Genomic DNA, 27,978 nt, shown 5'->3' with positions numbered 1-27,978 from the left:
GAACATTTGAGGAATATTTTAAGCAGTTTTTGGGTGAATACCAGTTTATTTTGAGTAATTCAAGATACCTGCATCTGAATAATTCATGAATTATTCAGAATATACAGGTATATAGTTACAACCATGGGAAGGCAAATGGAAATGGCTGTCTAAAATTGTCTTTAGCAAGATGGTACAATTCCAAGCAGACCTGTTGGCTGCAACAAAAGATGGTCAAATAAAGGAAACTATACACAAGTTATTGATAACATTTCTGTATTCGTATTAAAGAACATCATATAGTGACAACAAGAAAACAACTTCACAATACTGAAATTATCTGTACTCTAAGCGTAATCAAGTAACAACATATGTATTTATCTTTAAAAAAACACACAGTGTCCACAGGCCTGACGACGAAAGTTGTCTTAACACGTCTGTAAGTAGGGCTCGGTCTTCAAAACTGGGAAATTCAGTGGATGTGGACTTCCAACGATCCAAGCACTTGCGGAAAGTCAAAGTGACGTTGCAATGAACACGTTTATATATAACAAAAAGAATATTATTCATAAACACCTAGTCATGCAGATAAGCAAAGAAAACAAAAGGAATTCAAACTATGTAAGCTGGTCACCAGAAAACTGTTAGCATCAAAGCATTACATGAAATATCCATCACTATTCATTGACATTGATGATGAACATATGAAGAATATTTCATACAAGTTTTAGAATAATATGTTGTAAATAATTCATGAATTGCGTTTATGTATAACAAGTCATTGACAATGACACAGTCCCCACTCTTTAATGGGTACTTTAATTACAAGTCCTCTGAGAGAAAAGAGTCCTCTTCATTAATTAGGTCTGTGATTAAAAATACTGCGATACAGATTGGGCTTAACAGCCAAAAATGAGTTCCATGGTGGTGAAAACATAAAACCAATGTAAGCCACCATACTAATTACAAAATGTCATTAAAATGAATAGATTAGTACTTAATCGACAGGATCCTGCCAAACATTTTTGCATCCTATCCCAACACTGACAGATTATCACAGGTACCATATTTCATAAAGTTTGATGCAGTACTTTGGACATTCACCCTTAAAACAAAAATCCATTATGTAAATGCAAACTAGCAATTAATTTATATATATATATATATATATATATATATATATATATATATATATATATATATATATATATATATATATATATATATATATATATATATATATAAATGATACCACTAAGTGTCATTGAATCGTATTTACAACACTATGAGATCAAAATCTGTACCAAGTTTTATCATATTTAACGCAGTATTTGTGGATTTATCACTCTAATTAGGAAAGTTCATTACATATACAATTACAAATTAATTAACTTGACACAAATAAATGTCTTTTTCATTGTTAAAGCAATGTAAGCTTAACATCTGTACCAAGTTTCATGAAATTTGATACAGTATTTCCTGACATATCAGACTAATTACGAAAATTCAATAATTGACATGATACTGCTACATGCCGTTAAACAAATTGACGTGCACATGTATGCCATAGGTCCTTGTGCAAACTTTGAATGATACTGGTGAAAATATGTCTGAGTTATAGCTCTGTACATGAAAAATCGTAACAAATGGCCACCAGGCAGCCATTATATTGCATTGGACTGCAAAACCAATAGACATGCATATTTATGACATGATAGGGCAATGTCCTTGTACCAACTTTGAAAAAAGTAAGTTGATACGTATCCAAATTATGGCTCAGGACATGACAAAATCGTAACAAAATGGCCACAAGGCAGCCATTATTGCATCGGATTGTGAAACCAATTCACATGCATATTTATGACACAGGTCAATGTCCTTGTACCAACTTTGAATAAAATCCGTCTGAGTTATGGCTAAGGACATGAAAAAAATTCTAACAAAATGGCCGCCATGCGGCCATATTGGATCATATTGTGAAACAAATTGACGTGCATATGTATGATATAGGTCAATGTCCTTGTACTAACGTTGAATAAAGTTGGTTGAGACGTGCCTGAGTTATGGCTCCGTACATGAAAAATACCGCCAATGGCGCTTGGACATAATGACCGCCTAGTATTATCGGCATTTATCAATAACCCCACTCACTGGCTAATCGTACTCAGCGAAATAGCGAAATGACGAAATGACGATTTTTTTCAAATTGCACAATGAAGAAATAAATATACTACACATAGAGAAATTACCTGCCACCTAGAGTATGCTGTATAATCGATGTTAAGCCGAATTACCCTGGTGCACACTGCAATCTGCACGGTGGATTCCAAAACCCATGTGTATGCCGTGCAGGTTGGAAATTATAAGAAAATCTGCCGAGTTTCATCTGAACAAAGTCAAATTTAGTGAATCTGCACATGTTTTGATTCTCAACATCGAAGTTTAGCACCAAAAGTACGATAAATTCGGCGAAATCGCGCGATCGCGAACCCGGAAGTTGACAGCGCTCAAAACCACGTATACCACGAGGCTTAGGACAGACCATTAGATTTTGGGAGGGGGTGGTCATGATCGGATTGTTTAAAAAAAAAAACAATTTTGTATAATTGCAAATTGCAAATTTTCTTTTTTTTTCAAATGAAAATAGATTTGCAAATTATTTTTCTGAGTCTTGCAGATTTATTTTACCCAATTATGTTCTAAATATTTTGTTTATTTTGCAATGTAGTGTGAAGATATTTCCCCCCAAACTTTCTGTTCTGAATTTTTTCCGTTTCTGACCACCCCTTCCGAATATCTAAAGGTTTATCCCTTAGATCTCTTGTACAAAGATAAAAATATTTTGCGTAAGCGTGCACGCGTACACATAGTTTGGCAGGAGTATGTGATAAAACGGTGGCCAAACAAATAAGTATACGTATACGAGGTATACGTGCCTCGAGGCTTAGGGACAGACCATTAGACTTTGGGAGGGGTGGTCACGATCGGATTGTGAACAAAAACACAATTTTGTACAACTGCAAATTTCAAATTTTCTTTTTTTCAAATGAGAATAGATGTGCAAATTATCTTTCTGAGTCTTGCAGATTTATTTTACCCAATTGTGTTCTAAATATTTTGTTTATTTTGCAATGTAGTGTTAAGATATTTCCCCCCAAACTTTCTGTTCTGAATTTTTTTCCGTCTCTGACCACCCCCTCCGAATATCTAAAGGTTTGTCCCGTAGATCTCTTGTACAAAGATAAAAATATTTTGCGTAAGCGTGCACGCGTACACATAGTTTGGCAGGAATATGTGATAAAACGTTGGCCAAACAAATAAACTAAACCGATAATGGTATCATCGCTAATCAGTGACTTTTCTTCATACTGCAAAACACATGCCAGTAATAAACTTGTTGTGGTCGAAAGACTTTTCATGTTACAGAAAATGACTTTGGTCAGTTTGGAAAAAAACATATGCCAGCTGTTTGTTTAGTCACTCAAAACTGAATTTGATTCCGAGGCCAATTTTAGCAATGTTCAACATGGCGTTTTACATGTAATGTTGTACTAGTAAGAGTAGGAGACGATTATAAAGCATACTCTAGGTGGCATGTAATTTCTTTGTGTGTAGTTTCTTCATTTGTTTATTTTGGTATTTGGAAAAACGCGAAAATCGTGATTTCGCCATTTCGTCATTTCTCCATTTCGCTGTTTCGCGGAGTACAATTAGCCCCACTCACTGTAGATTTGTAAGAACACACCACTACACAGGATATGGCGTTCAAGGAATTTTAATATGCGACAGTGGACAAATACAAAGCAGTGATAACCTAACTACAGAAAACAATGTCAAGCAAAAGTAAGAAAGTTAAAACTAGGCAAAATACTATGTCACAACTAAGCACAAAATAACTCAAAGAATGGGTGAGGGGCCTCCGCCAGTCTGCTTCTGGGGCAAAGGTTTGGGTTGCAAAGTTGGGTTTGCAAACCTTTGAAAGAATAGCCCGGTGTACAGCAGGTGAAACCAGTTTGATGTTTGGCAGCCTTTCAGATGGTATGCCGTGGCCCTGAAGGAGGTTACTGGCAGAAAAGTTCGAGGCAAGCGCGACCGTGTTTACCCCTGGATGCGTCGCTTGAACAGAGGGATTGTGAGCTACCTGGGCGCCGCCATCTTGGTTCTGCTGGGGGCTGCTGTTGTTCCCGGAAGTGAAGGCTTGTCCCCCCCAGGTCAGTGAGAGGGCGCTGTTGCAGTGGATTTGCTATGTTGGCGGCCATGTTGGCCATCTAGGTCTGCAGGGTGGAAAACATTTCCATTGTCGTGGCTCCCGTTTCAGGTGTTACTTGATTTGTTGATACAGGAGTTTCACCTTGCAGCACAGTGATGGCAACTGACGGAGGTTGTGGGAGACCGAGGGCAGCCGTCGCTACGGTGGCCGGTGCAGTTGGAGCAGTCTGCACTTGTTCGGCAGCGAGGCCGTCAAGTGCGGACGACGCCCCTCGCGTCCCTGATCTTGCACAGGTTGCTGGACGGATGTACGGCGTTACGCGCGACGTAGACTTCTTGCTTCGTTTTCGAGGAGGCATTGCCGACACTGTGGTCCGGTAGATACGGCGATGAATAGAGGCCTGAGTGATGAAAGACGAGTGGCAGGGTGTTGTAATAGCTTGGCAGGCAGCCTGGACTAGGAGCTTGAAACAAGACTGAGGTCAAGTGCCGTGTGCAAGAAAGATGGGTAGCTAGATAACGGGTACTAAGATGTCTACTTCAGCAAGATGGGTAGTTAGATAACCGTTACTAAGATGTCTACGTCAGCAAGATGAGTAGTTGGAAAGCAGGTACTAAGATACTACATCAGCAATGCAAAGTGACTTCGGGATAGTTTGTTGGGTGGTCTAGCTCCGTTGACTTACAAACTAGATTTGTGTCAACACACCATTCCTTATTTTAGACAGACCATGAAGTCAATGTGCAACATACAGCTGAAAGACTATTTTTCACATTGCAATTGTAAGTCCATTTTTATGAGAAAAGGGACATGTATATATACAGTATATGGAGAAAAAAGAAGAAGACATATCTATAAATGGTTTGTTGAGTGAAAATCATGTATGCAGGTCTTGAAAAATATTGGGGTTATATGGTATAACAATAGTGTAAGAATTATGACGTTAGAATAAGTTAGTAAATTAATATTTCAAAATTATACACTAAGCTAAGGAAATCTGAATGAAATAAATGTTTAAACAAGTAATTGAAGCTAAGATAGGAATAAACTGAATTAACGCTAAAAGGTTGGTAAAAGGCCATCACAGGAATCGGTCCATACCATGGTTTTGGAAAGGTAAAGCCAATCTAACCTGCCACCCTTATTACAAACAAGCGACCTAATATACAATACAGCTCCGCTGTGTTTATGTAGAGAATAACTTTTTTTGACATATGTTGATGAAGAAGGTGGAAATCTTTGATAGCTCGTTTCAGTGGCCAGGAAAAAGTGGCTAAATAGCTGCAAAAATACATAATTGAAGATTTCATCATAATTTGAATATATCACATTGGATCATCCCTAAGAACATGTCAACCAAAGCGATCTGACGAGTGGTTTTTTGAGAATGAAATTTTCTGACTAAAAATGGCAAAAATTGCCCCCAAAAATAAAAATTGCAGATTTCACCATAATTTCAATATATTATATATTAAAATAATCCCTTGAAACCAGTATACCAAATATCAAAGCTATCGACTTGTAAGTTTTGAGAAACAAATTTTTTGACCAAAGATGGCACAAATTGCCCCCAAAATACAAAATTGTAGATTTCATCATAATTTGAAAATATCACATTTTGTCCATCTGAAGGAACCTGCCTATCGAATTTCAAAGCTATCAGACCAGTACTTTTTGAGAAAGACATTTTTTGGCCAAAAATGGAAAAATTGCCCCAAAAACACAAAATTGCAGATTTCATCATTTTTTTTCAATAAAGATCACTTAGATCATCTGTAGAAACCTGTATACCGAATTTCAAAGCTATTAGATGAGTACTTTTTGAAATACACATTTTTTGACCAAAAATGGCAAAAATTGCAAAAAAATACAAAATTACAGATTTCATCAGAAATTCATATATATTACTTAGTTCATGTGTGGGAACCTGTATACTAAATTTCAAAGCTATCAGACCAGTACTTTTTGAGAAACACCTTTTTTGACCCAAAAATGGAAAAAATTGCCCCCAAAACTCAAAATTGCAGATTTCATCATAATTTCAATGAATATCTTGTAGTTCATCTATAGGAATTTGTATACATATCAAGCTAGAGTAGTTTTGGAAATACACAATTTTTGACCTAAAATGGCAAAAAAATTGCCCAAAAAATAAAAAATTACAGATTTCATCAGAAATTCAATATATATTACTTAGTTCATGTGTAGGAACCGGTATACTAAATTTCAAAGCTATCAGACCAGTACTTTTTGAGAAACATCTTTTTTGACCAAAAATATAAAAAATACTGCAATTATAGGTGTCGCTCACATTTGATCAGAATTGGTACATACCAGTATGGGTACCAAAGATCAACAATAAATGTTGTTCCTATCTGTTCAGTGCAGGAAAATTCTAGGTTGATGTTATGACAATGATTTCTGCACAGTACAACCAGAAAAACAACAAGAAATATTTAAACCAGAAAAAAAAGTTGACAAAAGTTGGACACGCTGCTACAGAGAAATAGATGTTTTGATCAAAAAAGGGAAAAATTGTCCTAAAAACACACATATTGAAATTTCACCAAATTTTTTGCAAACAGCTTCTCAGCTTGTCAAAAGACGATCAGCAACATTTCGTGAAATCTATCAGCAATATAAATCACTGGGCCATATGTATGTTGTAGTTACAGCACGCAATCTTATTTGCGCTAGTGATATGGAATGTACATTGTATCCTCAGACAGCGTCGAACTAAAACATTATAAATCCGAAAATTACTCAGAAAAAAAAATTAGCACAGCTTTTCTCACATGGAAATTTTTTTTTAGAAATTTACAATTGTAAAAAAAAGTTCACAATTTCATTGTGACCGCCCCCTCCCAAGATCTAATGGTCCGTCCCTTAGTTTGAGCAGGTCTGTGAATATGTAACAGTTCATAAACAATGACAGGAAATGACTCAAGCCTGTTTCAGTCACTGGCATGCCATCACTCCTGCACATTTGCAGGAATTCCCTTTTTCTTACCTCATTTGCACATTTTTGACACTGACTTGTTCATTTGAACAAATTCACATCTCAACCCATGCATCTACCTGTACACCAAATACTGAGATGGTAGCTTTGGCAGTATGGGAGCCTTTGCGTGTGACGGACATACATCCGCACATACATACCCACATACATACATACAGATGCCATCGACTCACCATATAAGCTCTTTTCAACACAGTCTGTTCAGCAGTTTTTGACTTTTTGTCGTTTTTGAAAAATTTTCACTCTCCGACATTCACTCAACCCCATCACAATAACATGATAACCTACGATCATTATGTTAAAAATTGTAACAAAATGGCCACGTGGCGGCCATATTGGATTGTATTACAAACAAATCAATGTTGATTTGCATGACATAGGTCAATGTCCTTGATTTGCCTAAACTTCTTGATTCACTTAAAGTTCTTCGATCTAATGACAAAATTCTGCTTCATATGTCATGAAGTAATAGACTAACCTATGGCATTGTCAATTGTACCTTCTCACAGGCTGCGTCCCCCTCCCAACCCAGAACAATATCACTCTCTGTGAATGTTTTACATCATGGATTATATTAATGCTGTCTGACAGCAGAAGGGATCAACATATGCCTTTTAAAATTGAACTTCAGTATGAACGTTTGACATCTCTTTACATTCATGCTGACTTATACCTGAATGGATTACCATATGCCTTATAAGTTTGCGCTTCTTTTTGAATGTTTTACCACACTCTGTACATTCATGTGGTCTGACACCAGAATGGATCAACATATGCGTTTTAAGACTTGCCTTTTGTGTGAATGTTTTACCACACTCTTTACATTCATGATGTCTGACACCAGAATGGATCAACATATGCCTTTTAAGAGTGCCCTTCTGTGTGAATGTTTTACAACACTCTGTACATTCATGGGGTCTGACACCAGAATGGATCAACATATGCTTTTCGAGCATGCTCTTGTGTCTGAATAGTTTACCACACTCTGTACATTCATGTGGTCTGACACCAGAATGGATCAACATATGCTTTTCAAGACTGCTCTTGTGTCTGAATAGTTTACGACACTCTGTACATTCATGTGGTCCGACAGCAGAATGGATCAACATATGCGTTTTAAGATTGTTCCTATTTCTGAATTTTTTACCACACTCTGTACATTCATGTGGTCTGACACCAGAATGGATCAACATATGCGTTTTAAGACCTCCCTTTTGTGTGAATGTTTTACCACACTCTTTACATTCATGTGGTCTGACAGCAGAATGGATCAACATATGCTTTTTAAGAGTGCCCTTCTCTGTGAATGTTTTACAACACTCTGTACATTCATGTGGTCTGACACCAGAATGGATCAACATATGCGTTTTAAGACTGCTCTTGTGTCTGAATAGTTTACCACACTCTGTACATTCATGTGGTCTGACACCAGAATGGATCAACATATGCGTTTTAAGACTTCCCTTTTGTGTGAATGTTTTACCACACTCTTTGCATTCGGGCTGCCTGACACCTGAATGGATCAAATTATGCATTTTAAGAGTGCCCTTCTGTGTGAATGTTTTACCACCCTCTTTATTTTCATGCTGTGCGACACTACAATGAATATACATATGCCTTTTAAGATATTTCTTCTTTGTAAATGTTTTACCACACTCTTTGCATTCATGCTGACTGAAACCGGAATGCATCAACATATGCGTTTTTAGACTTTCCTTTTCTTTGAATGTTTTACAACACTCTTTGCATTCATGCTGTCCAGCAGCAGAATGGATCAACATATGCGTTTTAAGATTATTCCAATTTCTGAATTTTTTACCACACTCTGTACATTCATGCTGTCTGACACCAGAATGGATCAACATGTGCATCTCAAGACTTTTCCTAATTCTGAATGTTTTACCACACTCTGTACATTCATTTGGTCTGACGTCAGAATGGGTCAACATATGCGCTTTAAGACTGCTCTTGTGTCTGAATAGTCTACCACACTCTTTACATTCATGTGGTCTGACACCAGTATGGATCAACATATGCATTTTAAGACTTCCCTTTTGTGTGAATGTTTTACCACACTCTTTGCATTCGGGCTGCCAATGCGTTTTAAGAGTACCCTTCTGTGTGAATATTTGACCACCCTCTTTATTTTCATGCTGTGTGATACCTGAATGAATCAACATATGCCTTTTAAGATAGTCCTCCTTTGTAAATGTTTGACCACACTCTTTACTTTCATGCTGTCTGATACGAGAATGGACCATCATATGTATTTTAAGACTATTCTTGTGTCTGAATAGTTTACCACACTCTTTACAATCATGTGGTTTGACACCAGAATGGATCATCATATGCCTCTTAAGATTGTTGCTCCTTGTAAATATTTTACCACACTCTTTACATTCATGTTGTCTGATCTTTGAGTTAGTCAACACAGGTGTCGCAAGATTGTCATTCTGAATTAATGTTTTCCAACACTCACTTTGTTTGAATGGCGTGAGACCAGAATGGATCACTGCAATGTTGTATCCGAAAGTCTCAACACCTCCACATTCTATTTCTTGTGTCACTGAATAGTTCAAGCTATGTGCTCCATCATTGCTGTTTTTCATATAAATTACACCATACTCAGTGCTGATTTCACCATCATAGTTGTCCCAATTATGAGAATGGCCCTCCATCAAACGGAAGGAATCTTCATGTAATGTAGTTCGGTGTTCAATATGATCGCCCTCATACCATGGAGTCAGGTTTTCATTGCTGTTCTCTTGGTTGGACACACCATATTCCATTGTTATTAAGCCATGTTGCATAATGCTCTGTACAATTATTGATGCATCTGTTGTTAGAGAGATTTATATTAAATAGTTCAGTAGAGTAAGTAACAACAAAACAAATCATTTTCAATGACATCGTCCCCCACCACATAGAAATTTTGTCAATGTACTGCATTGAAAGTGTGAAAATGCATTTGTAATTGCACTTCAAGTCACAAGCCCAGTACTGGGTAATTGTCTCAAGTATGTGTACACACCGTGTCAGGATATAAACATTGAAATATGCTGAAACAGCCTTGTACTCAATATTGGAACGTGGGAAGAAAAGTGGCCCTGGAGGGTGCTTCAAATATAATTTTGCAGGATTATTTGGACAGGAAAGGTTAGTGGTGAGATTACAGTGGAACTGAAGTTGTATAAATGGGGAATCGAAAATAGCCTTGGAATTGTTTTCTTAAAGCCCCCACTCAATTATCAGATTTATCTAATATAAATATTATTTACTTGATAAAATATTCAATGGAAAACAAAAGAATGACAAACTGTTAACCCTTTTCCTGCCAAGCGCCCTTGTCCGTTATCCTGCCAAGTCAGTAGAAAACCGCCCCATAATATGTGCCTGCAAAAGATTGGCTCTCCTGCATGTTATCCTGCCAGGCATTTTGGCAGAAATCGCCCATTTTCAGGGTAGTTTTAGCCGTACTTATACGTGTTAGACTTCGATAATTTCTACATGCCCGTTGACAGGGGAAGGAGCTCAAGGGTTACTGCAGAAAAAAATTGAGGTCACCGGCTTTGTTTGCCCCTGGGAGTGCGTCATTTTATTGCCGTTTCATGTTTATTTTTTCTGAAATAAACTCCTTCAGTATTGCGCACGTCCGCTAGGCACAAACATCACCTCACTCGTCTGTTAGTCAGAGACCCTGGGGGTCGTGCTAGGGGTGCGGCAGCACCGGCAAACCTGTCCTGTTTCCCCAGGGTAGGGTCAATTGAATACGTACCTTCAACGACTTGGCAGTGTGGCACAAAAACTACGTTTTTGCCGTTGTATTAACGACATGGCTGAGCCATTGAAGCACAGCTCCACGTAGTTTAGCCAGCTCATTTGGGAGTTGGCTTACGAGTGTTACCGTTCATTACCGACTTAATCGAGTGGTCCTCAGTCAGGTACGGGTTTGTACCTACATGGATTGGGCTGCAGCTAACCAGTGATAACCAGTCACTGCACCCAAGTCGTCAGTCTCACTTTTGCGATGCATGGGTACAACGCAATATGCTTCCATTGTTCTAGCCATCGACGTGTCCACATGCTGGCAGCCATATTGTACTGCTAGCTGGTTTGCATAACAAAAGCAGTCCCTGCTAAATGCAGGCGGTATCCCCGTAGCAGACTACGCATTGACCTTATGTCCCCTTTTGAATTCTCTGTACGCAAACAGCGTACGTAGTTACCAATGCGTCGGCAAAAGGATACGTTTGCCTGCAAACCAGAGCCAATACTTCGGACGATGGAATAAATAAAAATCCAAAGCTACGTCCATTGAATGGCACGGCCAAGGCGGTGAAGGACATTGCCTGGCTTGAACTTGCAGAGCTGAAGCCCAGCTTAGTACGTCGGACACCAGTTTGTAATGGTATTTCCGAGTCGTTCATATCCGTTCCATCGGAGGAACAAGTCGAGCCGTCCCGTCAAAAATACGTTCTCATTTTCAGTCACGCACAACTGAATAAGTGACTTTCGTCTCGCACCATCGGCATATCTGCCAAGTCGTTTGCAAGAGGTAGCCTTCTAGATTAGCATTGCCGAGTTGGTCAAGTTCGGCAGCAATCTCTATAGTGCCAGGCAGCCAAGTACGTCCAACTCCGCCAGAAAACGTCACCATGCTATCCTGCAGAGTCCGCTAAAAAGCGGTAAAAAAAACCCAGCCCCCCTCGGGTGTGGGGGACTGGCGGACAGGTTTCTGCACCTTTCCCTGTCTTTCGACTCCCTGCGAACCCATTTCGAGGGGAAAGGCGTTCCTTGTCATAAAACCTGTCCTCGGATGACCCCCTAAATGCATAGGGGATAGCAAAACATAGTGCCGTCGACTTGGCAGGAAAGGGGGTACCCAAAAAGGGTCCGATTTCCACCGGGTTGGTAGAATAACAGTCACAAGTACTTAGATTCTGGCTACACCGAATTTCAAGCGGATTTTCACCGACTTGGCAGGAAAAGGGTTAATGGGCTGTTGACACATTTGCTAATGCGAGAACCTGGGATTGAGAAGGGCGCCTTTAAGGAAATTTAATACAGATCAATAACTAATAGGTATCTGTATATCAAATATTAAAGCTGTCCGACCAGCGGTTTTGAAAAAAACAAGTCATTGACAATGACATAGTCCCCACTTGAAATAGAAGTATTAGTCTTGATGAGGCAGGGAAATGTGGTCATTAAGAAGTATCACTGGAGTGTATATGTTGAGATCTATGAGCACATAGGTCTATGTCGTTGTTCCCAATTTGAAACACATGAGGCATGTCTAAGTTATGGTTCTAAATTGGGAAAAAAGATCAGACGTCTAGCAGTATTGGCCAGCCCTGAAATACATATGCGCATAATAAATGAGGTACAAGATGTGACATCTTAAGGTCTATTATCCTTTCCAAATTGGAGGGTATAGAACTTGTGGTTACTGAGATATGCATATACTGGTATATGTATAATCAAGGTCAAAGGTCATCGAGGTCACGTGACATTTTGCAAAAAAAAATTGTATTGCTAATTAATCCCTATATGCCAAAAATCAGACCTCTTGCTCTATTTGCTTGCCTAGAATTAGATGTGTGCATAATCAATGAGGTAAAGCGTGTGTTGTCATAAGGTCTCCTATCCTACTAAATACAAAGGACATAGCACTTGTGGTTACTTATTTATTAACATAAACATATATTTTAGGTAAAAGGTCATCGAGGTCACATGACATTTGGTTAAAAAATTTCTCTCCTATAGTTATCCGTATATACCAAAAATCAGACATCCAGCTCTATTGGCTTGCTCAGAATTAGATATGTGCATAATTAATGAGATACAGTATGTGATGTCATAAGGTGTCCCATCATACCAAATATGAAGGGTGTAGCACTTGTGGTTACTGAGTTATGGACAAATATGTATATTTGAGGTCAAAGGTCACCGAGGTCATTTGACATTATGTCAAAAAAATTGTATTGCTAAGTTATCCCTATATACCAAAAATCAGACCTCTAGCTCTATTGGCTCGCTCAAAATTAGATATGTGCATAATTAATGAGGTACAATATGTGGCGTCATAAGGTGTCCCATCATACCATACATGAAGGGTGTAGCACTTGTGGTTACCGAGTTGTGGACAAATATGTATATTTGAGGTCAAAGGTCACCGAGGTCACGTGACATTTTTTCAAAAAAATTGTATTGCTAAGTTGTCCCTATATACCAAAAATCAGACCTCTACCTCTATTGGCTCGCTCAAATTAGATATGCACATAATTAATGAGGTACAATATCGTATGTGGCGTCATAAGGTGTCCCATTATACAATATATGGAGGGTGTAGCACTAGTGGTTACTGAGTTATGGACAAATATGTATATTTGAGGTCAAAGGTCACCGAGGTCACATGACATTTTGTCAAAATATTCGAGATATCTGCGTGAACGGATGGACTCACAGATGGACAAACAGACAGACATGACCCAATCTAGAAGCCCCCTGGACTTCATCTGTGGGGACTAAAAATTGTGTCACTGCATCCTTTTTGCAATATGAATACGATGAGAAACTAAATTTTTATTTTTCTTGGCCTTATACATGGGAGTCTATGGAGATCTGCCTTATACATGGGAGTCTATGGACGTGTAAACTAAAAAGTCCTCTAACACGGCCAAATTTGATCGCATTGTGAAACAAATCGACGTGCATCTGTATGGGGTAGGGTACTATATTTGTGCAAAGTTTGAAAGAAATTGACCAGGGCATGTCTGAGATATCTGCGTGAACGGACGGACACACGCACCGACAGACGGACGGACAGACGCACGGACATGACCAAACTTATAAGTCGCCCCGGACGGTGTCCGTGGGGACTAACAAGCGACCTAACAGTTGACAAAGCTCCGCTGTGTTATGTAGAGAATAATCTTGTGTGAGACACATGTATTGATGAAGAAGGTGGATATATTTTTGATAGCTCATTTCAGGATGGCCTGACCAAAAATGGCAAATTAGCTGTAAAAAAACCAAATTGATGATTTCATCATAATTTCAATATATTACATTAATATAAACCCCGAGGAACCTGTACACCAAATATTAAAGCTATTAGATGAGTAACTTTTGACAAACAAAGATTTTGACCAAAAATGACAAAAGTTAACCCAAAAATAAAAATTGAAGATTTCATCAATTTCGATATATCACACTCAGACAACCCCTAGGAACCTGTATGCCAAATATCAAAGGTATCAAACGAGTAGTTTTTAGAAACAGATTTTTTGACCAAAAGTGGCAAAAATAGTGCCAAAAATACAAACTTACAGATTTCATCATAATTTCAGTATATCATATTTAGTTCATCTGTAGGAGCCTGCATATGAAACATCAAAGTCATCAGACAAGTACTTATTCAGAAATAATTTTTGACCTTACATTGCAAAAATATCCCAAAAAATACAAAATTGTAGATTTCATCATAATTTGAATACATCAGATTTTGATTATCCCTATGAATCAGTACTGGTATACCAAATATCAAAGCTGTCAGACAAGCAGTTCTGATGAAATGAATTTTTGACAAACAAGTCATCGTTGATGACACAGTCCCTACTTGTTAATGGGTACTTTGATTACAAGTCCTCAGAGAGGATAGAGTCCTCTTCATTAATTAGGTCTGTGATAAAAATACTTTGATACATACAGATGGCGCTCAATGGCCAAGAATGAGTTCCATGGTGATGAAAACATAAAACCAATGTAGGCCACCATCCTAAAGTTCATTAAATGAGTCAACTAGGAATTAATCAACAGGATGTTGCAAAACATTTTTGCATCCTATCATAACACTGATAGATTATCACTGGTACCATATTTTATAAAGTTTGATGCAGTGCTTCTGGACATTCACCCTAAAAACAAAAGTTCATCATGTAAATGCAAATTAGCAATTAATTTAATTTATTGGATTGTATCACAAAACAAATCGACGTGCATATGTATGACATAGGTCAATGTCCTTGTACCAACTTTGAATAAAATCGGTTGAGATATGCCTGAGTTATGGCTTCGTACATAAAAAAATCGTAACAAAATGGCCGCACGGCAGCCATATTGGATCGTATCACAAAACCAATTGACGTGCATATCTATGACATTGGTCAATGTCCTTGTACCAACTTTGAATAAAATCGGTTGAAACACGTCTGAGTTAGGTCTCTGTACATGAAAAAATCGTAATAAAATGGCCGCTTGGCAGCCATATTGGATCGTATCAGAAAACAAATCGACGTGCATATGTATGACATAGGTCGATGTCCTTGTACCAACTTTGTATAAAATCAGTTTAGATATGCCTGAGTTATGGCTTTGTACATGAAAAAATTGTAACAAAATGGCCGCACGGCAGCCATATTGGATAGTATCACAAAACAAATTGACGTGCATATCTATGACATTGGTCAATGTCCTTGTACCAACTTTGAATAAAATGGGTTGAAACATGTCTGAGTTTAATGGCTCCGTACATGAAAAAATCATAATAAAATGGCCGCCTGGCGGCCATATTGGATCGTATCACAAAACAAATCAACGTGCATATGTATGACATAGGTCAATGTCCTTGTACCAACTTTGAATAAAATCGGTTGAAACGTGTCTGAGTTAGGTCTCTGTACATGAAAAATCGTAATAAAATGGCCGCACGGCAGCCATATTGGATAGTATCATAAAACCAATTGACATGCATATCTATGACATTGGTCAATGTCCTTGTACCAACTTTGAATAAAATCGGTTGAAACATGTCTGAGTTATGGCTCTGTACATGAAAAAATCGTAATAAAATGGCCGCGGCGGCCATATTGGATCGTATCACAAATCAAATTGATGTGCATATGTATGACATATGAAGTAATCCTTGTACCAAGTTTGAATGAAATCGCTCCAGGCATCTTTGAGATATCTGCGTGAACGGAAGGACGGACGGACGGACGGACGCACGGACGCACGCACACACGCACGGACATGACCAAACCTATAAGTCCCCCCGGACGGTGTCCGTTGGGACTAAAAATGACAAAAAATTCCTTTAAAGTACAAATTTGCATATTTCATCACAATTTGAACAAACCTAAGTTGGGTCATCCCTAGGGACCTGTAGACTAAATATCAAAGCTGTGTGACCAGTGGTTGTGAAGAAGAAGAATTTTTACCAAAAATGCCCTTTTTTGTGCTTATTTGAATATTTTCATAAATATTTTCAAGAATATCAAAAAATGCTGCCAATGGCGCTTGGACATAATGACCGCCTAGTATTATTGGCATTTATCAACAACCCCACTCACAGTGAATTAGACCGATCGTGAAGTCAATGTGCAACATATAGCTGAAAGACTTGTGATTTTAAGCCCATTTTTACGAGAAAAGGGACATGTACAGGTATATGTATATGAATAAAAACCAGAAGACATATTTGTAAATGGTTTGTTGAGTGAAAATCATGTATGCATCTCTTGAAAAATTTTGGGGTTATAAGGTATAACAGTGGTGTAAGAATTGAGGTTAGACTAAGTTAGTAATGCTAAGTTGACAGTAATTAATATTACAAAATTATACACTAAGCTAAGGAAATTCGAATGAAATAAATGTTGAAAGAAGTAATTGAAGCTAAGATAGGAATAAACTGTATTACTGCTAAAAGGTTAGTGAAAGGCCATCACAAGAATCGGTCCATACCCCATGGTGTTGAAAACATAAAGCCAATCTTACCTGCCACCCTTATTAGACAAAGGTCTGTAAATATTAGTCAAGTTAAGGGGGCAAGATGATTAAAGGTCTGGTGAAATGGTCCCGTTCTTGTGACTTAATATCTTCAAGGGGGGCAATACTATTACACTCGCAACAGAATTGCAACCTAAAAGTACGCGCGAGTGTTAATTTTTTTTATATTTCTGTGCGCGGCTTTCATCAGGTCATTTTGTGACACTCAGGTCACGCCCTCAAATTGGATCATGGTTGGCCATCTGTGACGTCACGGGTGTGTTCATTTACATCAAATAGAAGTCCCATCCTGCCTTATCTCTGCCCGGTATCCGCTAACAAAACAGTTTTTGCGCTGCCCATTCACCACGTTCGCCAATGCAAATCGAAATCCGAAGTGGGGAAAAAAAATTGATCCTAATTCGCCACAGTGGCGAAACTGATTTTTGTTTAAAAATTATGGTAAAATAAAGAAAAAACGTGGCTTTTTTTAGTCTTTTGTTGATCTGCGCTTCTCTCTTGGCGATTCGCAAAAACTGTATCTACTTCCGTATTATTGCTTTCTTTACGTCGTACGCATTTGCAATCAAGCCAAATCTCGCGAGAGATTTGCCGTCATGTAGTCTAGTGTACAGCAGGCATAAATGGCTCTCGCGAGAATTGAAACTTGAACCCACGCAATCGAGCCCTCGCGATAAATTTGACGTCATTTTGTCTAGTGTACAGCAGGCATATGAATGCTTTACAGGAGGCGCAGGAACGCTCGCTCGCGAGAATTGAAACTTTTGCTATACATAGCAGACATATGCATTTAAATCGAGGCCACAAGGCTCGATGTTGCAGTTGATTTGCATTGCGGTCTAGATCCATGTTGCGGTCGATTTGCGTGGCGGTCCTCGTGGTCCGGTATTCCCCGTTGTTCTTCATTTTAATCGCTGTCCCAACGACGCGTTCTGTGTTGCTGTCAATTTGTATCATGAAGGACTCTACCTCCATGATTTGTATCGCGATCTCTACGTTCCGTATCGTTGTTCGTTTTAACGGTAGTCTCAACGTTCAGTGTTGGTGTTCATGCAGCTAATTTGCATCGCCTTCCCAACCTTCTGTGTAGCGAGTAGCGAGGCAGGCTCAGCCGATCGTAAGAACCAGAAGAGACAAGCACATTACGGTTCAAACACTCAACACTTGACGGGAACTTGAAAAAGTTTACAGTTGAGCCGTTCACGTTCTTGCCGCTGTCACAGCCACCAAAAGAACAACGTCTTCCCATAGCGAAGGAGGACACTGTCCTGATCATGTTAGCGGAAATCCTAGAAGTAACACCCCGTGGGGAGCTTACGGAGGTGTGAAATACTTTACTTCCCATTGTGAGATACGGGGTCGGGCAAACTTCGGAAAGCCGAAAAAGTCGACTGGAGAGGCTCGGGGGACACGCCCACACTGCATATTTCTTTTGCCATATTTCATAATCACGCGCGCTAAACGAAAAAAGAAATCAATGTGACTGTTTTATAGACCATCAACTGTATTTTTGTGATTTTGCAACATAGGCATTTCACCAGACCTTTAAGTAGGGCAGTAAAGTCATGGTCCTCTTTTTGTCTAATATCTTGTGTAAATTCATGAACTTCACATAAATCTTGCTATAAATTTTGCTGCTATGGGCAATAACTGTGTTTCAGATCATTTGAGAGCAATCCATCCATGACAGGTTTTAATTGTAATGTAGCTTCTATTTAGAGGAGAGAAACTTCTATTTTAATTTTTTGTTCTCTGTAATTTCCTGTGAGCACACACAGACAGATGCTCAGGACAGATGCTGGTGCTAGCTTGATAACTAACCTAAAACTTGTAACTTCATTGTCTAGGAGTAAAGACTGTAACATGTGATGTCTTTAATACTTAACCGTTTTACCAACATGGTTTTACCCATCACCATTGTTCTCAATGGTAATCTTGGACCTGTTTACAGGAAACTGGGGTGACCAGGTTAATCTCTGGAATGTGAATGCCAAAGTCTGTATATTGACTCAAGGATGTTTACTCAAGATTGAAGTGAGCAGATATGAGATAATATGACAAATGCCTAGGGTCGTCTCAAATGTGAAAATCTAAAATATGAAATATTGTTTTTTTTTGCTTTTGATGCCCAAAAGAGCGTGGAAATTTCTGAAACTTCCATTCAGTGCATCCTCCATGTTAGCAAAACTTTGTCAGACTCATAGTCAAGTTGGAAATTGGAATGAAATCTTTTGAGTTATAAACAGACCTGAAGATGACAAAATGGCAGCCATATTAAAAGATTGCATGGAAAAACAAAGTGATGTAGACATGATTTCTGTGACACATTCATGTCAAATACAAACACACACACACACACACACTTGCACATGTACCATATACAATACCAAACAAATCTCAACATCTTCAGTGTATAGCAAAACCTTACCTTTCAATGATAATGTATTGTCTTGATATTGTTGACACATCTTTTCAGTCAGTGTCTCTAACAGTTTCACAAGCTCATGCATTTTGCCTGAATGTTTCAGAGATTTGAAAATTTCAGAACAATCTGAAAGAAATATATAATGTTTCAATGTGAGGAAGCCAAACATGTAGAGTAACGTTAACAGTCAAGCTATGATATTCTTTAATTGAAACATAGTCAGATCAAGTCATATTCACTGAGAACATAAAACACCATAACAATTTGCTCCGGCACAACTGAGTTTCAAAAACTGCTCAGATCTTCAGTTACCTCAATGTTCAAACTTTCACCACACTTCCAGCACACCTTTCATCACTTCCTTGTAAACATTAACACTTTTTTAACATAGTGCTGTAACTTATTCGATGACAATCTAATATATGAAAGTACTGCACTTTACATTTGATAAAACTCTGGAAGTCACACTGTCTTATTCTTTACAAAAATGACATCTTATTACATGTTTCAGATGTGGTACGTTATGCGCTCTCTCTGATTCAATGGTAAGCTTAACTCGACCATGATGTGGCAGGCCGGAAAGTCATCACTTGACTGAAAGTGAACCAGAACTATTTTCAAACTAACAACTTTGGGATTAAAAAATGTTAAAATTATATGTTTCACACAGGACAAGTCATCGTTGATGACACAGTCCCCACTCGTTAATGGGTACTTTGATTACAGGTCCTCAGAGAGGATAGAGTCCTCTTCATTAGGTCTGTGATAAAAATACTTTTAAATAAATTCGCTTGATACATGTCTGAGCTGTAGTTCAGGACATGGAAAAATCGTAATGAAATGGCCACATGGCGGCCTTATTGGATCGTATCACACAACAAATCAATGTGCATATGTATGACAGACATCCAGCTCTATGGGTTTGCTCAGAATTAGATATATGCATAATTAATGAGGTACAGTATGAAGCATTATAAGGTCTCCCATCATACCATATATGAAGGGTGTACCACTTGTGGTTACTGAGTTATGGATAAATATGTATATTTGAGGTCAAAGGTCACCGAGGTCATGACATTTTGTCAAAATAATTGTATTGCTAAGTTATCCCTATATACCAAAAATCAGACCTCTAGCTCTATAGACTCGCTCAACATTAGATATGCACATAACTAATGAGGTACAATATGTGGCGTCATAAGGTGTCCCATCATACCATATATGAAGGGTGTAGCACTTGTGGTTACTGAGTTATGGACAAATATGTATATTTGAGGTCAAAGGTCACCGAGGTCACATGACATTTTGTCAAAAAAATATATTGCTAAGTTATCCCTATATACCAAAAATCAGACCTCTAGCTCTATTTGCTCGCTCAAAATTAGATATGCGCATAATTGATGAGGTACAATATGTGGCGTCATTAGCTGTAGGTATACCAAGTGAAAATTTTAAAATCACTAAATTGCTTTTTTAATGCAATTTCCAAAGAGTGCTTGGAAAATGATGAAAAATGCTTTTTATCTGGTCAAAATCGGTTCAGTCATTCAAAAGTTATGAAGATTTTTGTGTATGTAAAACCTCGCGGCCGAAGGTCATAGTATTGAAAAAAGTTAAAATTGCTGAAATTATAGATTTTAATAGGCTTGTTTTCCCTGAAATACATGACTCTGTAACAAATATGTTGCTAAAAGTATTTAAAAGTAACTTCTGTTAACAAAATCATTAAATCTTTGACCAAAAGAAATTAACTATTTGGCGTAAAGGCATCCAAATATGACAGTTTGTCTGATTCTGCATCGCGGAAAATTTACAAAATGACTGAAAAATACAAATTTTGGCAGATTTACAGTCATTCTGATGCAAAATTATTGGTGAACTTACAAAGCATTGTTAATCTATATGCACTACTACTGTAGTGTAATTAAAAAAAAAGGAAAGTTCATGCAGGAAATGTAATTAGATAGTCAGAAATGTAGAATGAAATTTGACTTAACTGAAAATGTGCCTTTGCCGGACAACCAATATAGGGTAAAATATGAAAATTAGCCATGTTTGTCAAATCTAGTCAAGAACATTGACATTTAAAAAGTACAAACAAAGCCTATCAGCAAAGAAAAACAATTTTTCAACAAGTTTCAAATAGATATATGGTAAACTTTCTTCCCAGATCATTGTAATTTTGACCAAAAATGTCACTTTTGTACAAAAAATGACATTCACATTGGGTGATAAAATATGAAAAGTTACCATGTACAAATGTATACGCAAAGTCTGAGCGAATATTTCATAGTGTCAGACCATCTTTTCTGGGTTTTTATCTGTAGAAAACCCTTTGTTATGAGTACCAATGAACATTCAGCAACAAAGCTACTCTAAATGATAAAAAAATGTGACAGAAAAACCCATTTATGCAAATTTCTCGCTTTGAATGAGTGCTAGTGGCGTACGTACACATACGTATATATGCTGAGAACCTACATGCCATGGCATGGTTAGTTAACCACTGGCTATGAAAATTTAAAGTTTTGAAATGTTTATGAAGTTCATATCAAAATTTTGATGAAGGAATATCTACTTTCACAAAAATAACCTACACCAAATGTTGCCATGGCAACCATTCTTTTTATTAAATTATCAGTTATCAACAAATTCCTTTTGTATGCCAAGACAGCTCATCTCAGAACTGGACATACTTATATACACAATTTGCAACACCCTGAAAATTAAATGATCTTCAACAGCTCTGATTTACATTTTCATAATTTCCTAAACATGCATTTTTTGTTTTTTATTAACGCCTCAATTATATAATTAGATATTACTGTACCATTAGAATATGTGAGGTTTTAATCTTACCATGATCCACAATATTTTTGTGGTTGTTGGAAAAATCAAATTGAAAGTAAATGGAATTTGAAACTGTTGTGAAGTAATCTTCAATTGCAGATACTACTACAGAAGAGTTCAGCACTGCCAAGATAGGAGTATAGCACACTGAATTTTGAACTTCAGAGTAATGAAAATGACTGAACTGTGTCACAATAAAGTTTCTTTTATTAAATCAATCGTTTCATTTTTTCCTAAGATTGTAGAGACTGAGGATCAAGGATATTAGTAACTTTCAACCAGGAAAAAATACCAATATGTAGAAAGGATCAAAAGAAATCAAGTTATTTTTTTCTAAACCTATTACAAAACCGGAAAGTAACACATAATTCCCATTTAAGTGATTAGGGCTACATGTAGTTTCATTCTTGTCGATGTTTGATAATGGAAAGGAACACAAAAAATAATATAACTTAAACTATCATTATAAAAATATTTACGAATTAATCTCAAAAGCAACAAAATTCCAAGCATAACATTAACTATGGTTCAGAATGTTCATTTACAAAGTTCACTCAAAATGTTCTTTGAAAACGATTGTATTTTGACAGCCGTACCGGCAGCTACTTACTATATACTAAGGTCTGTAGAAAAAGAGTACTAAGGCCAAAAAAAAAAAAAATGTTTCTGGTCAGGCCTTTCTTAAAAAAAATGGTGCGGCGACGCGGATTTTTTTTTTTTTTTTTTTTTTCCTCCTCAAGGGAGGGAGGAGGGTCAGTTAAAGCGCCAAAGCGTAGCGGCTAATTTGCATAATCATTTGCATATCATTAATTTATATTTGCATATGGATGTAAGCTTGCACATGCATCCACATACATGTACACTCACAACAAAATGCAATGGTAACACACAAGTGTGCAGTTTGAACATCATGGAAACTCTTTATTACACTTTAATAATCATCACAGTATTGTAATTACAATTGCAATTAAAACAGAAGATTCAGATTGAAACTTTGAGAGCAAGAAATGGTTCGTCTGATTGGAGTTTCATTAATACATATATTGCTAATAAATTGTCAAAACTTGCCAACAAAGAGGAAAATTCACAAGTTTAAGCTTTACACAATTCAAATGTAATTGAGTTATATCATTTTTGAACGACAAACACTGCGAATAATTTTTCATCACGGGGATAGATTTCAACCAGCGCCCCCCCCCCCCCCCCCCCCCCAATAACTTCTACTGCCACTGGACATCGTCGTTCGATTCTTGATTTTAAAAATACCACCAAGATGATCACAAGACATGAACTAAGTACGACTATAATTCCTCGAAAATCAGGAGCAAAATCTTTCAGAGGATGTGTCAGAGTGGCACACACGCGATGCCAGTATCAATGTCAACACGTTATAAACCCGTCGACCAACATCGCCGCCGCCATATTGAAATTTAAGCAAATTGAACTCGATCGCGATCGTGATCGTACTAGGACAAAACTCATCGTTGTACAATCATAATCAACCTCACCAGTTAACTCTTGTTTCTTTTGCGATCCATTTCGTTGATCAAAGCATGGGAATGTGATCAAAGGCCCTGCTAGTGCTACACCGCCTACCTCTGTGAACACTTGTCCGCGATGTATACTGAGTATTAAAGGTCTTTGTTGGTCGTAACAGTCGTTCTGGAATGAAAATTTGTGAACAACCCAGCCGATTCTTCTATTGTTTTAACGTTCCTCTCAACACTTACGGACAACTTATCTGATGCATACCATACTTCACACCTTCCACCAGGTTGAAAGTTGCAGTGAGCGCTAATGTGTAGACAATACATGCATCAGCTGGTAGCTACGCAGAGCATGTGAACTAAAGGATGGCGGGACTATATTTGAAAGCGTAACGGGGAGAATCAAAGCGTACGGGGAGAGGCGAAAGCGTAGCGGGACCGCTATGGTCTGGGGAGAACACTGAGTTTTACAGTTTTATCATTATAGTAACATTTAAATTGTTCATGCAGTCAATGATCATATGCCCCAAAGAATTTTCTCTTTCTCTTCACAGCCGTTTTGGTTTGGTGTTATAGTAATCAGTATATAGTTTGCCACAGCCGCCGGCCACAAACCAGGAAAAAAAAGGGTGACGCGCTGTTGTTCAAGTGACGCGCGCGCTGACCAGAAACATTTCATTTTTTTTTTTTGGCCTAAATATCGTTGTTTTTCAGGTCAGCAAGTGATTGAATCAAAAAAGTGTGTCATGAAACGGTAAAACAACAACTGATAAATAAGTTACATTTCTAAAGAGTAACTAGAAACGCCTAGCTGAGAGAAAATTTCATCCCGTTTCACAGAAACTGACTGCGTTTTCGAGCGCCGCAACTATGAATGGCAGATCTGGGGAATCCCCGCGAAAATCGCTCACACTGGTCCAAAATAATGATCCTTCGCTTTTGAGCTGCATGATTCAGCTTGTCAAAAATATTTTTATTTTGTAGATAATTAATTAAATTTCTTATTTTTTTATTTCGTTTGTTAATTAAAAGTCATTTTAATGTTTTTAGAGGCTTTAAAAAAATTCAAAACTCGCTAAAAAAGCGACTATTTGGCCAAAATTCAAACGAAAAACATGAAAATAAAGGTCGAATCATGGGCTATCTATCTATGAATACTTTCAGTCTCTTTACGCTTGGGCTCAAACGCGATAGTACGCTGTGTATACACAGGCTCAGTGGTCTAAAAATAGCACGTTGAAAACATGGCCGCCGCTCTCGCCGATGCACGATTTTTGCATCGAAATTTTTCACTCATTTTCGTTCGTATGACTTTGACACTCCAGGAAACGATTGAGAAGAAAGGGGTAACTTGAAGTATTGAGGTATTTGCTGATAATTTGCCAAATAAAACGAGAAAAAATGCTTCGAAAATTCCAACACGCTTACACACTCAGCGTTTTCAGAAGCCGTACATGTTCGTGTGGTATAAACTAATCATACCATACATGAAGGGTGTAGCACTTGTGGTTACTGAGTTATGGACAAATATGTATATTTGAGGTCAGAGGTCACCGAGGTCACGTGACATTTTGTCAAAAAAATTATATTGCTAAGTTATCCCTATATACCAACAAGTCCTCGTTGATGACGCAGTCCCCACTTGTTAATGGGTACTTTGATTACAGGTCCTCAGAGAGGATAGAGTCCTCTTCATTAGGTCAGTGATAAAAATACTTTTGAATAAATTTGCTTGATACATGTCTGAGTTATAGTTCTGGAGATAAAAAAACATAATAAAATGGCCACACGGCGGCCATATTGGATCGTATTACAAAACAAATCGATGTGCATGTGTATGACATAGGTCAATGTCCTTGTACCGAGTATGAATAAAATCGTTTGAGATATGCCTGAGTTATGGCTCTGTACATGAAAAAATCGTAACAAAATGGCCACACAGCAAGCATTTTGGATCGTATCACAAAACAAATTGATGTGCATAGCTATGACATTGGTCAATGTCCTTGTACCAACTTTGAATAAAATTGGTAGAAACATGTCTGAGTTATGGCTCTGTACATGAAAAAATCGTAATAAAGTGGCCGCCTGGCAGCCATATTGGATCGTATCACAAAACAAATTGACGTGCATATGTATGACATAGGTCAATGTCCTTCTACCAACTTTGAATAAAATCAGTTGATACATGTCTGAGTTACGGCTCTGTACATGAAAAAATCTTAACAAAGTGGCCACACGACAGCCATATTGGATCGTATCACAAAACAAATTGAAGTGCATATGTATGACATAGGTCAATGTCCTTGTACCAACTTTGAATAAAATCGGTTGAAACATGCCTGAGTAATGGCTCTATACATGAAAAAATCGTAATAAAATGGCCGGCTGGCTGGCAGCCATATTGGATCGTATCACAAAACAAATCAACGTGCATCTGTATGACATAAGAAGTAGTCCTTGTACCAAGTTTGAATGAAATCGCTCCGGGCATGTCTGAGATATCTGCGTGAACAGACGGACGGACGGACGGACATGACCAGACACATGACTGTGTCTGTGGGGACTAAAAAGTGAGTTTAAAATAAGTATCATCTAACGTGTGTCTCTACCTTAAATAGGTCCGTGTAAGTTTTTTTGAGGTAGTAACAGTAGACAGTCTAACACCCCCCCCCCCCCCCCCCCCATCTACTGTATATGGTTTGAGTAGGTCTGTTAATATGTAACAGTTCATAAACAATGACAGGACATGACTATAAGGTCAGCGGAGTTGGCCTGTTTCTTACTGGCATGCCATCACTCCTGCACATTTGCAGGATTTCCCTTTTTCTTACCTCATTTGCACATTTTTGACACTAACTTGTTCATTTTAACAATGTCACATCTCAACCCCTACATCTACAGGTCTGTACACCAAATACTGAGATGGTAGCTTTGGCGGTATGGGAGCCTTTGTGTGTGACGGACATACATCCGCACATACCGGTACAGGTACATACAGACGCCACTGACTCATCATATGAGCTCTTTTTGGTATTTATATACAAAACCAAATATGAGCTAAACAAGAATGACAAAAGTAAAGGTGTGAAACTTCTATACCGGAGTTCAACTTTAGGAAAACACATTGCAGAGGAATCAATGTTTCAACACAGTCCCTCTGGGTTCAAGCAGGCCTATCAATATGTATCAGTTCGTGAACAATGACAGGAAATGACTCATCAATGGTGTAGGCTGTTTCAGTCGCAGTGGTTGTGTTTTAATACTTAACTTGAGCTCGCTGTCTGTGCTGTGCAGCGCGTCCATTGTACCTGTACTGTTAAAGGTTTACAGTATACATAAGACTCGACTTGACCCTGAACTTTTTTCTGGGTTGCAGGAACCGCCCACCATTTACCTGACCACGTCCCTCCCTGCATGACCACAAGCGGCTGTGCACTATACGGGTATTTCACTTCCGCCTCACATGGAACAATATTACATACCTTGTGGACTCAGAACACCACAGTTGTTATCGAATTCACTGCCATCGCCGCAGTTTGTTCTCTCACAGGGCTCGAAGTCCGATAGAACACAGTCCTTCTTCATTAGGTGTCCCTTCAATACTTCTGTCGCTGGAAACATATTTCAGAGGGGTGTAAAATTCAAAATTCAGACTGCGTCGATCTGTAGCTGTGCATCTGTGTTCGATTCCGACTCTAGTAGCTAATGTTGATGTCATAGCATGTAGAGGACAGTTAGCTGACGAGTGGAGTGTACGTGTAGTGCAGCGCAGCCAGCGATAGATAGTGGGCAGGGAACCAGACTCACTATTTAGCACTCCAACAGTGGCGGCGCTCTCCCAGAAGTGAAACGGAAGTGAGTGTGGAGACTGATTTTTTGCTCACGTGTTAACACGTGAGCATATGTCGCAGCGATGTCTGTCTGTCTGTCTGTCTGTGTGTCTGTCTGTCTGTCTGTCTGTCTGTTGGTCCATTTTCTCAAAAACGGCTGAACGTATTTCAGTCAAATTTGGTAGACATCTTCAGAATTCAAATGGCTAGAACTGAAAAGGTTTTGGTGGGCGTGGCTTGGATATTAATGAAGTTATGAAAGTTTTAATTTTTCTGTTACGCCGCGTATGACAAGTGAAAACGATCGACTGTTTGAGGGCGCTGTGAAATGTGCTTGTCCAGGTTGGCTACAGCTGGATAGCTCTGGTTTCAACCACGGTCCCTCC

At 38.2% G+C, this 27,978-nt stretch overlaps 1 protein-coding gene across 2 annotated transcripts; it reads right to left on the bottom strand.

Moving 5' to 3' along the window:
- Positions 1 to 238: 238 nt before the first annotated feature.
- LOC139142029 (zinc finger protein 493-like) lies at positions 239 to 27,580 on the bottom strand. Of its 2 annotated transcripts, XM_070711825.1 has the most exons (3): positions 27,245 to 27,575; positions 19,426 to 19,548; positions 239 to 10,044 (listed from the first exon to the last, which is right to left on the bottom strand). In XM_070711825.1, the coding sequence occupies exons 1-3, from the start codon at positions 27,381 to 27,383 to the stop codon at positions 7,823 to 7,825; spliced, it is 2,484 nt and encodes an 827-aa protein (XP_070567926.1). In that variant the 5' UTR covers positions 27,384 to 27,575; the 3' UTR covers positions 239 to 7,822. The 2 variants fall into 2 exon arrangements, with proteins under 2 accessions (XP_070567926.1, XP_070567927.1); XM_070711826.1 differs by lacking the exon at positions 19,426 to 19,548 and having other exon boundaries at positions 27,245 to 27,580.
- Positions 27,581 to 27,978: the final 398 nt, after the last annotated feature.

The sequence above is a fragment of the Ptychodera flava genome, chromosome 10 (genome assembly GCF_041260155.1).
Source record: "Ptychodera flava strain L36383 chromosome 10, AS_Pfla_20210202, whole genome shotgun sequence".
NCBI lineage: Eukaryota > Metazoa > Hemichordata > Enteropneusta > Ptychoderidae > Ptychodera > Ptychodera flava.
This window is presented reverse-complemented; position numbering and strand designations above follow the sequence as displayed.

Bases quoted from the DNA above. Each gene is read 5' to 3' on its own strand.
- LOC139142029 (XM_070711825.1), bottom strand. From the start codon at position 27,383: ATGTTTCCAGCGACAGAAGTATTGAAGGGACACCTAATGAAGAAGGAC. The intron at 19,549-27,244 runs GTATGTAATATT...TATTTCTTTCAG, and splicing joins TGGTGTTCTGAGTCCACAAG to ATTGTTCTGAAATTTTCAAA. The intron at 10,045-19,425 runs GTAAGGTTTTGC...CTCTAACAACAG, and splicing joins CAATACATTATCATTGAAAG to ATGCATCAATAATTGTACAG.